General features: G+C 37.9%; 1 protein-coding gene across 1 annotated transcript in view; it reads right to left on the bottom strand.

Annotated features, from left to right (window-relative positions):
- Positions 1-11474, bottom strand: part of WDR11 (WD repeat domain 11) — a 59495-nt gene extending 48021 nt beyond the window's left edge. The window contains exons 1-5 of the mRNA XM_003922142.4: positions 11305-11474; positions 10205-10316; positions 4511-4664; positions 3029-3202; positions 395-581 (exon numbers count right to left, since the gene is read on the bottom strand). Coding sequence (XP_003922191.1) covers positions 395-581; positions 3029-3202; positions 4511-4664; positions 10205-10316; positions 11305-11390 — 713 coding nt within the window. The 5' untranslated portion in view covers positions 11391-11474. The remainder of the gene's footprint in view (positions 1-394; positions 582-3028; positions 3203-4510; positions 4665-10204; positions 10317-11304) is intronic.
- Between the last annotated feature and the right edge of the window lie 534 nt (positions 11475-12008).

Raw genomic sequence — 12008 nt, 5'->3', positions numbered from 1 at the left:
CCGATTTTACTGATTAATGATCATCTAAGTCAGGAAAATGTATTTAAAATGAGCATCCAGCTTTTGTGCCCAAATTTTTAATGCACTCAATAACCAGAACTTCAGAATCATCGTGTATTTTCAAAAGTAAAAATCAGAATTCAAAAATTTTAATCTATAAAATTTTAATCAGTGGGGAAGTTTAGCACAGCTAGTGGAAACAAAAGCAATGTTAAATGCTGAGTCTCCTCTTAGGGCAGGGGACAAAATAAGTATTTTTTCTTATAATAAATTCAAGATTAGAAATGAGAAAAAGTGAGATGAAGAAAAACATTAGTCTTTGTACATCTCCAAAAATGATGCTTTCACATAGGATAAATACACAAAGGTTGTTAATTTTACACTTGTAACTTACCTTGGTTTCTCTTGAGTAATTAAAATTTTTACTTTATTTAGAGCTTTCTTGGCACCTGTGGCTGTGGCCAGCTTGTTATGAGCTGGGCTAGAGTGTGGGCTGGATATGTACACTTTTTTCCCAGGGCCTGAGGGAGGCTTGGATGGGGAGAAGTCTGAGATGAAAACAATACCCTCGCTGGTGAGCACTATATTGAGAAAAGCAAAACTCTGATTAAAGTTTAATCAAGTTTATCATACAATTTTATTCCAGTACAATTTTGAGAGCAATATAATAATTTTAATAATACATAACTGGCAATGCTATGCAGTCATAAGATAATGGAAATGTTTTCCAAGTTGAAGAGAAACAGGTGGTCTGTTACAATTCATCAGAGGCCTCCAAGTTTGGCATTCTAAATTATGTCTTATATTAAAAAGATAACATAAGGTTATTGGCAGAAAGAACAAATGTTTGTTCTTCTAAATAAATTCAGTTCATGAACTTTCATTAGAAATCTTTCCTTACTATCCAGCACTTTGGGAGGCCAAGTTGGGTGAATCACGAGATCAGGAGTTCAAGACCAGCCTGACCAACATAGTGAAACGCTGTCTCTACTAAAAATACAAAAATTAACCGGGTGCGGCGGCATATGCCTGTAATCCCAGCTACTCAGGAGGCTGAGGCAGGAAAATCGCTTAAACTGGGAGGTGGAAGTTGCAGTGAGCCGAGATCGTGCCACTGTTCTCCAGCCCAGGTGACAGAGTAAGACTCTGTCTCAAAAAAAAAAAAAAAATTTCCTTATTATAATTCTAATAACTTCAAAATTAAAACACTTTTCAAAATATAAGATTCACACAGGAAGAAAAAATACCATACTTAAGAGGCTCTGCATATCACAATTATCTAAGTTCAAATATTTGATTTGATGATACCAAAGTTTTATTATGAGCTACTCAGTCTAAATATATTTTCTTTTTCTTTCCAAGCATCAGATTGAACCTTAAGATGACTAAAGAATAATATTTTCCCTTAATATTTAGGAAAAAAAGCAGTGGGTCCACAGTGGCTTACTAAGTGTACATGAAACAAAAACAGTCAAAGAAGGAGCATCATATTTAGCAAAACAAATTATGCCTTCTTATGACTGAAAAAATAATCTCCCTCAACAATGGGGTTAATGCTGGAAGACAGAAGCCGAAAAATCTTACTACTCTGGGTCCCGGCCCTTAGTGAGGCTGCTCTAAGCACAGGGAACAAGGATGCATTCAAGAGTTATGACAACCCTAGCACACATTCAATATGAGTACATCAAAGATGTTAGGTCAACTGATACTCTGAAAAGCACAGTGCTTTCACCAACCAAATTACAGCCATGTAAAGAGCTGATGCAATCAAGTTAACAGAAAGCCTTGTCTCCTTTTCAAGGTCAGAACTCATCCTTTGAGGGCCCCTCTGCTTCCCTTCTTTTGTGATGATGGCTCCTTCCCTGACTCTGCCAACTGGGCCAGCCCTCCTAGGTGTTTCCCCAGCACTGCACCTATGTGAGTAAACTGGTGACCCAGTAAGTGTATGTATGCATATGTTCATATACACTGTATTGTATTTATATAGCCACATTTCCCATGTTTCTATAATTTCGACTTGTCTGCCTTTCTCTTCCTCCTTTAACACATGCAGACACACACATCCCTCTCAATAGAAGTTGATGGGTAAAAGTTAGAATGTTTAGTCATTCAAATCTAGGAAAAACATTCCTTACCATAGCTAATTTCCATACATCCTTCACATTTCTGATCATTATCAGAGTGAAGCCTACTTTGACCACTTTATCTAATACAACTTTCATGCCCTCACCCCCCTTTCTTCTGCATCCCCTTCATCCTGTCTTCATACCACCTGTCACCTCTTACCATACTAGAATTTGTTAACTCAGTGTTCATAGTTTATGATATGACTTCTTCTCACTAGAATGCAAACTCTGTGAAGGCTCCTGCCTTCTGGGAACAAAGATGTCTTGGTTTCCAGAAAAGCAGTAATAGCTCAAGAAATAGATCTGTTTGATGACTGAATATTTTCTAAACAATTTAGCCACAAAAATATCTAAAACAAATCTCATTTTTAGATCATTAGCTCAGAAAACATTAAAAGCATACTGGCAAAAACTCTCTGCAAGAAAAAATTTGCGTAGGCTTATTTCTTCTTTACATGCATCTGTTTATGGCACTAAAAACAAATGGCATGAATTAGGACAATTTTTTTAAGAAGCAAGAAGTTAACTTAGCCACAGACTAAATGAAATCCTTTATTCAAGTTATTTAAATATTCTTAGAAAAACAAATTTAATTAGTCTGAACTGGAATGTCAAAGTAACTCTGTCCCTGGCTAGTCTAATACTATTCACAACTTTAACACAGTGAAAGTGTATAGCTTGCTGATTTATATTTTTAATTATCATATTTGCAAATGATATAAACTTATGATTATGTGTATTAATTAGCTGCAGGTATATGGACTAGACACGCTTATCCACTCTGCTCAGTCATTATAACATTATAGATGTATAATGTGTATGTATGTATACATCATGTACATAGCATTATTATATTCTAAATATCTCACTTAACTCATTTTCCACAAGCAACTATTACTCACAAGTTAAATGTGAGGGATCAAAAGGGTCAAAAGAAAAAGAAAGAATGTTATCTGCATAGCTCTTCTTCCAGAGTTTGGTGCCAGTGTCTGCATTCCAGAGCACAATGTAATTTGGTGGATGGATAGCAAGCAGTAAATCTCGGGAAGCATCTTGATTCCACAACCACTGAACATCTGGAAAGACCGAATAAAGGCAAAATTCAGAAACCATCCTCTTCAAAACATTTGGCTAACTTGTCCTTGATGTTTAGTTTTTAAACTATAATCCTTAAAAACTTAACCACCAGCCCCAAATGTGACGTGTGTGTGTGCGCGCGTGCGTGCGCGTGTGTGTGTATCAAGATTCCAGAGAAGCTAATTTTATATAAAAATAAGTTGTCTGGTTAAAATCTCAAGGTCAAAATTTTGAAGTAATCTGAAATATCACTTTAAAGAAAATAAAAGGCGATTTGCACTAATCATTATTTAAAACTATAAAATCAATATGAAACTCTCCTAGCCACAAGCAAGATGTCAGACTTCCCTAATGCTTCTATGGAATTACTTAATGGAACTTCACAGTTTTTCATGGTTTTTCAAAAAATAAACAGAATATGTAAAGATCTAGTTCAGTACCTAGTACACAGTAAGTATTTAATAAATATTTTTAAAATAATTTTAAAAATTCATTCAGTCAAGAAAGCTACCAGAAGACTTGAGTCTAAGAATTCTGTATTGGTTTTAGGTGAGTAACATGAAATAAGCAAACAAGCAATCTATATGAAAATGAGAATAAAACTTTGTTCATCTCTGTTAAAGAAAAAATTACTTAAGGGCCGGGCGCGGTGGCTCAAGCCTGTAATCCCAGCACTTTGGGAGGCCGAGGCGGGTGGATCACGAGGTCGAGAGATTGAGACCATCCTGGTCAACATGGTGAAACCCCGTCTCTACTAAAAATACAAAAAATTAGCTGGGCATGGTGGCACGTGCCTGTAATCCCAGCTACTCAGGAGGCTGAGGCAAGAGAATTGCTTGAACTCAGGGGGCGGAGGTTGCGGTGAGCCGAGATCGTGCCATTGCACTCAAGCCTGGGTAACAAGAGCGAAACTCCGTCCCAAAAAAAAAAAAAGAAGAACAAATTACTTAATGTAGAGTAAGCACTGATGGCTAGTTCCTAACAACAGTGGCCAACTTGCCTTATATTGTAGCTTAGATAATAAGACTGTAACGCTTAATTTTTCCTATTATGCTTGACTGAGCTGATATTGAAATTAATGAGATTTACCAAAGCACAGATCAGTTGAGATTTGAAGAAATGTGCCTAGAAGTGTATTAGCAAGGAAAGAAAGAGAGATTCAGATCAGTAGAAAAGGCAAAACACAATCATGAGTTAACTTGAAATTCACAAAATTAAATGAATGGGGAAAAAAACCCTAAAATCAAAAACCCACTTCAAGAGTAAGTGTATCAATATACACACTCAGCTGAGCAGACTTCCCTCACCCTGGATAGGCTTGGCATGTTCTTGGATCTCACACTGAGCTACTCCTGCTGCTACATCCCAGACGATGATCTTTCCATTGACATCAGCAGAAGCTAAGCGCAAGCAATATGGTGAGCCAATGTTATGGTGATAGTTTTCCCTGGCCCATTTAACCTAGTATCAAGAAGAAATCAGATCAAATAAATACTTGCACTGGATGAAACGGAACATAATTTTCACAGAACATCAACCAGAACCCATACTACATTTACATTACAAAAATATTAACAAGAATATACAGAAAACTGCTTTTCACTTTGAAAGTAGCATTTTTGTTACTTTGGCATATATTTTTAATTGCAGTTAAAAATATTTTTAACATATCATAACCCTCCTGCTTTAAAATATAAAAAATGATTCACAGCCTTAATATTTTGGGAAATTTATTTTAAAACCCCAGGATGCCTTGAAAATTAGTTTTCCTAAACTCTAATTTATGAGAAAATACCTAAAATCATAAACTGCTAAACAAAATGCTTTTTCTGTATTCTAGTCTCCTAACTAAAAGGAGACAACTTAGAAACACAAAAACCTTGCAGCAGGAAAATTAGGAGAAAACAAAGGCAAACAAAAAACTCTAGCTATCTACCACTTTCAAAAAACATTAAGTTTTTCCCTTAAAAAAAATTTAGGCCGGGCGCGGTGGCTCAAGCTTGTAATCCCAGCACTTTGGGAGGCCGAGGCGGGTGGATCACGAGATCGAGAGATCGAGACCATCCTGGTCAATATGGTGAAACCCCGTCTCTACTAAAAAAAAACACAAAAAATTAGCTGGGCATGGTGGCACGTGCCTATAATCCCAGCTACTCAGGAGGCTGAGACAGGAGAATTGCCTGAACCCAGGAGGCAGAGGTTGCGGTGAGCCGAGATCGCGCCATTGCACTCCAGCCTGGGTAAAAAGAGCGAAACTCCCTCTCAAAAAAAAAAAAAAAAAAAAAAAAAAAATTTAAAAACACGAGAATTCCAGAGCAAATCTGATTAAATTCTTGCACAATGAGTATTGATAGAGTAAGAGATATATTTCATAGTCCTCACCAGGAGTCAGGCCTTCCTGGTCACTATCACTCCTCTCTTCTATCTCAGTATCTTATTATTTTCTTCAAAGCATTTACTACACAATTTGTATTTATTTTATTTACAATCTTTTTGACTCTGCATGAATCCATCAACTGTAAGTTCCATAGGGCAGATCATGTAGTCTTTGTTCACGTTTTTACTCTGACTCAGTACAATGTCCAAAGCTGTGTTTAATAAGTAGAATCAAATACCACAGAATCTTCATATATAAAATATAAAAATATATGTATATCTATACATATGTATAAATATAAATACACTTATACATAATGCTAAGGAAGTAAACCAACCAATTGCAATAGTATTCATGAAAAAGATGGAAACACAACATTTTCTGAAAATGAGCGTTAATAAACCTTAAGGTTTTCCTTAATAGATCTTTTACTCAAGCCAAAATTTTTAAATAAAGTGTGTATGTGTATATACGCATATGTATGTATGTGTATGCATATTTGTATGTGTGTGTTTGAAGGTGTATGTTTATATGTATAGAATGTGTACGACTAGAATATGTATACTGTATATATATGTATATACAGTCACTTCTAGTCATTTATAGATTCTGTATTTGTCAATTTATTCACTAAAATTTGCAACCTCAAAATCAATACTTGCAGTGCTTTTGTGGACAAGTGCAGAACAGTGGAAAAAATGTCACCCAACATACATGAGTGTTCCCAGCTATGGTCAAACAAGAATTCTTGCTTTAGCTTTTACAATGCAAAAAAAAGGTTCATTTCATGATTTATTTAGTACCACATTTTTCACATTTTTGTTCTTTTTGTTGGTGATTTCACTGTTTAAATAGGTCCCTAAGAATAGTGCTTCGACTATTTTCTAAGTACGAGAAGTTGTGATGTGTCTTACAAAAAATACATATAGGGCCAGGCATGGTGGCTCACGCCTATAATCCCAGCACTTTGGGAGCCCAAGGTGGACAGATCACGAAGTCAGGAGTTCAAGACCATCCTAGCCAATGTGGTACTACTAAAAATACGAAAAATTAGCTGGGTGTGGTGGTGCACGCCTATAGTCCCAGTGACTAGGGAGGCTGAGGCACAAGAATTGCTTGAACCCAGGAGGCAGATGTTGCAATGAGCTGAGATTGTGCCACTGCACTATAGCCTGGGGAGGGTGCGAGACTCCATCTCACACACACACACACACAAAACCCGTGTGTGTGTGTGTGTGTGTGTGTGTGAGATAAACTTTGCTTAGGCATGTGTTGTTGGCTACGAGTTCAATGTTAATGGACCGACTGATACAGTAAATAAGATGTCTTTAAATGGAAACACATATAAAGCAAGGTTACGTATTGATCAGTTGATGAAAATGCTGTGACCAGAGCCTCACAAGTACCTAACCCCTAGGAGCAAACAAAGTTTCAGTATTCACTAATTCAGTGTATGCAACAACTTTACAGAATATAGCTACCATGAATAACAAGAAATGATTGTTTCTATGTGTATATATGTTTGTAATATGTGTATATATATGTATATGTTGAATTCCATTTAGGTAAACTCCAAACCATGTACATATACATATATATATATAAATCAACTAGACACGTCATAATCAAACTACTAAAAACCAAGGTTAAGAAAATCTTGAAGGTAATCAGAGGAAAAAAAAGATATAATACAGAGAAACAATTTTTCATCAGAAACTATGTAATCTGGAAGATAGCTGAGTGATTTTTTTTTTTTTTTTTTTTTTTTTTTTGAGATGGAGTCTCACTCTGTTACCCAGGCTGGAGTGCAGTGGCACCAGCTTGGCTCACTGCAACCTCCACCTCCTGGGTTCAAGTGATTCTCCTGCCTTAGCCTCCCAAGTAGCTGGAACTACAGGTGCACACCACCATGCCTGGGTAATTTTTGTATTTTTAGTAGAGATAGGGTTTTGCCTGTTGGCCAGGCTGGTCTCAAACTCCTGACTCTGATGATCCACCCACTTCAGCCTCCCAAAGTGCTGGGACTACAGGCGTGAGCCACCAACCCTGGCCAGTGGAGTGATGGTTTTAAAGTATAAGTAGAAAAAAAAAAGTTGTAAACCCAGAATTCTATATTCTTTGAAAATTATCTTTCAAAAACAAAGGTGAAATGCTTTCTCAGACAAATTAGAGCTGAGAAAAATCAACCAGTATTAGACAGGCACTTCAAGAACTTACAGTAAATTCTTCTGTCAATGGGTATATAATACCAGACAGACACCTGGATTTACATAAAGAAATAAATGCTCCAGAAATGCCAAGGGCAGAGTGTGGGGGAAAGGAAACAGAGACCCATCCTGACTATCAGATCAACTGTTGTAGTATCTCAGTACCATGTTCAAGCAACCCTTATTTTACTTTATAATGGCCCCAAAGTGAGGAGTAGTAATGCTGATGTACTGCTATAATTGTTCTACTTTATTATTAGTAGTTATTGTTGTGAATCTCCTACTATGCCTAATTTATAAACTTTATCACTGGTAAGTAGGTATGAGACAAAACACAGTATATACAGGGTTCAGTTTATAAACTTTAAGTACATATGAGAAAAAACACAAGATATATAGGGTTCAGTACTATCCAGGGTTTCAGGCATCTCCTGGGGTCTTGGAACATTTCTCTTCTGGATAATGGAGTATACAAAGAACTCTTACAACTCAATTATAAAAAGATAAATAATACAATTTTAAAATGGGCAAAGGACCTGCACAGACATTTCTCCAAAGAAGATATACAAATGGCCAATAAGCACACGAAAAGATACTGCACACCTTTAGCCATCAGGGAAATAAAAACCAAAGCCACAGTGAGAATCAATTCATACCCATTAGGATGGTTATAATCAAAAGAACAGAGACTAGCAAGTGTTGGTGAGAATCTGGACAAATTGGACTCCTCATACACTATTAATGGGGATGTTAATTTGGAAAACAGTCTAGCAGTTTCTCAAAAAGTTAAAAACAGAGTTACCCTATGAGTCAGTAATTCCACTCCTAGGAGTATACTCAAGGGAAATGAAAACACAGGTTCACACAAAAACTTGTACACGAATGTGCAAAGCAGTATTATTCCTAACAGTCAAAAACGACAAAATATCCAAACGTCCAGCAATAAAATAAATGTGATATATCCTTACAGTGGAATTTTTTCATCAGTAACAAGGAACAGAGTATTGATATATGTATATGTATACATATATCATGAAAATATTAGGCTCAGTGAAAGAAGTCAGGCACAAAAGACCACAAATTATATGATTCAATTTATGTAAAATGTCCAGAATGGGCCAGTCTACAGATACAGAAAGTCAATCAGTGGTTGCCAAAGGATAAGGGAAATGAGAGAAATGGAATATGACTGCTAATGGGTACAGGGTTTCTTTTTGAGGTAATAAAATTCATTGTAATTGTAGCTGTATAACTGTGAATATACTAAAAGCTGCAGAATCGTGCATTTTAAATGAGTAAATTTTATGGTACGAGTATCTTAATAAAGCTATTATTAAAAAAAGAAAAAGAAAAAGACTCTGGATCTCCATCTCTAATCCTGAGGTCTCTCCTAAAGCTCGGATCACTACAATGCAATATATTACAGCCATTTCAGACTTTGCATGTTGAAAACTTAAAATCACTGACTTCATAGATGCTTCCCTCTGAAAACAGGCAACACTGTCATTGACTACACAAAAAGAAACCTTGGAGTGACTCCATTCTCTTACTCTCCTTTATACTGATCACTCTAAAGGCTATCAGGTTTACCTCTTACGCAGCTCCTAAAATTTCAGGCCTGTAGAATTTCCCATGAAAATTACTGCAAAAGTCTCCTAAATGATCTTACTACTTCCAGTCTTGCATTTCTCCAGCAGATCCTCCACTGCTGCCAGAGTCTTTCTAAAATCCAAATATGGTTACATCAATCTCCTACTTAAAAATCCAAACTCTTTCATAATCTTATAAAACTTTCAGGACAGACAGCTGAATCTCTCTGGCTGCCTCCTTTTTCATCACTCCTACAAGTGTTCCATCTTTTTGCCATCTTTAAGCCATCTTTATGGCAGTCTACTTAACTCTGCGCATTCTTGCTTTTCTCTGCAATGCTCCTTGTCAATTTATTTCGCTAACTGCTGTTTACTAGTCTTGAAACTGAAAAGACTTCTGTGCCTCTCCCACAACTAGGTAATAAGTAGCTCCTTTGTTTTCTCACATGTTAAGCAAGTCTCACTTATCACACTATCACACTGCGAGTCTTCCTTATAAGAATTATATGAGGGCTTTCATCTCTATATCCATAGCACATGCTAAGTGCTCAAAACTAAGGAATGACTGTGTGGTCTTGTAAATGACAGAACTGACCGTTTCTACCATTTGTCTCTCAACTGCCTTAAAATGATCTAAGAACTAGCATTTAATAACTCATCCTATATGGACATTAAGGCATACATGGAAATTCTAGGCTACCCCAAATAGATTATTATATTTAAAAGCTATTCAACACTTACACATAAGACTTAATGAGAGCCTAGTGATACACAGTATTAAACTTTAGACTAGACAACATGTTACGGTCAAAGTGGGATTTCACTTACCTTGACAACATCAGCTTTATGCTTTTCTAAAACTTGAAGCGTCTGGGCAGTAATGGAATCAATCACTACCACAAGTGAATGACATCCATAAGCAATTAAACCTTGCCAGCCCCTAGCAAAACAGTAATGTTAAATTTTAAGTGCAGCACAAAGCAGGAAAACTTATTTCTGGCCAACCCTAAGTAAATGATAAATCTAATTCATATGTACCACCATTAATAAAATCATTTAAATCCGAAGGGCAGTATTTATCATTACCCTATTTAAATAAAAGATCTGGCTAAGATTAAATTGCTTGTTGAAATCCACTTTTCATTCGCATGAAGAAAAGTTCTAAAAGACATGAGTTCTAAAAGAGCCCCAAGGACATAAAAAGCAACTGTGGCCTCTGATTGTTGCTGTGGGCATATGTCTTTCGCTTATCCGATTCCTAACCCTTAGTATCCACCGTGTGCCTGGGGTATCTGAGACTAATCCCAGTCCCTCCAAGTAGATAAAAAAACAAACAGTGGACAAGACGTTTCAGTCCTCCTAACATCCCACAGCCACAGAATTTTGCTTTACGTTTGTCTAATGAGTCGTTTTCAGAGTGGCAGTGGTAATTTATAGTGAAAAGATAGAGTAATAGAGACACCTGTTGAAGACAAGAATGTCCTACCCAGGAGGAGCCCGAAGAGAGAAGGTGAAAAGGACAGGTGAGAGTCTGGCACACTGTTGAAGGAAAACAGGAATACAAGAGAAAGAAAAAAGACAGGATGAGAAAGTGGACAGGGAATTAATGGTGGAGAGAGAGAAGCCCGGAAGCTGGAAAAGAGGTAAAGAGACGGGAACGGAGTGACAAAAGGACGAGGTGCTGAGAAAACAGCAGAGAAATGGCGAGAAAAAGGGGAAATGTATTTGCACTGGGGAATTTCCCACACGGAACTGTGATCACTTCTGTAACAACAGAAAATCCACCCTCTACAAGCAAATCTCACTGCGAGGGCGGCTCCCTGCCTCGGTGAGGCCACGCCGACCAGCAGGTGAAGCCTCTCGTTCTTCCCCTCGCCCCTCACACACTCCCGGCCGATCCTGGCGACCTGGAAGCCCGGCGCCCTCACCAGTCCACCGCCGCCTTGTTGTGGGCGCTGAGGGCCCCCGTGAGGGTGCGCGCCGACACCTTGAAGTTCACAGTGTAGGGCAGCATCGCAGCGGCCAGCCCAGGCCCTCGGCGCCGACCGGCAACCAGGAAGCGGTGGACGCTGTGCTTCCGTTCCAAACGGTGTCCGGGTGGCCCCTGGGCGCAGCTGTCAGGTTCCGCCGGATTCCAAGTTCTCTGCCGGATTCCATCGCCCCCAGCTTCCGTTGGCTTCAGTTTCCTCGCATTCCAGGTTCCGCGGTCTCCAGAGTTCCGCGCCTTAGGTGGTTGCCCTAATCCGCGTCAGCCCGGGGCTATGCTTGGAAGAAGAGGCGCTGCCTCCAGTCGTTTTTTTTTTGTTTGTTTGTTTTTTGTTTTGTTTTGTTTGTTTTTTTGCATTTTGATATATCCATTTATTGAATTTTTTTTTACTATGTGCTAGACGTTGCATATTTTTTTTTATTATTTCATTTTAGGTTTTGGGGTACATGTGAAGAACATGCAAGACTGTATATCCGAAGGATTATAAATCATTCTACTATAAGGACACATGCACATGAATGTTCGTAGCAGCACTGTTTACAATAGCAAAGACCTGGAACCAACCCAAATGCCCAACGATGATAGACTGGATAGGGAAAATGTGGCACATATACACCATGGAATATTACGCAGCCATCAAAAATG

Source organism: Saimiri boliviensis, chromosome 12, assembly GCF_048565385.1.
Source record: "Saimiri boliviensis isolate mSaiBol1 chromosome 12, mSaiBol1.pri, whole genome shotgun sequence".
Lineage (NCBI taxonomy): Eukaryota > Metazoa > Chordata > Mammalia > Primates > Cebidae > Saimiri > Saimiri boliviensis.
This window is presented reverse-complemented; position numbering and strand designations above follow the sequence as displayed.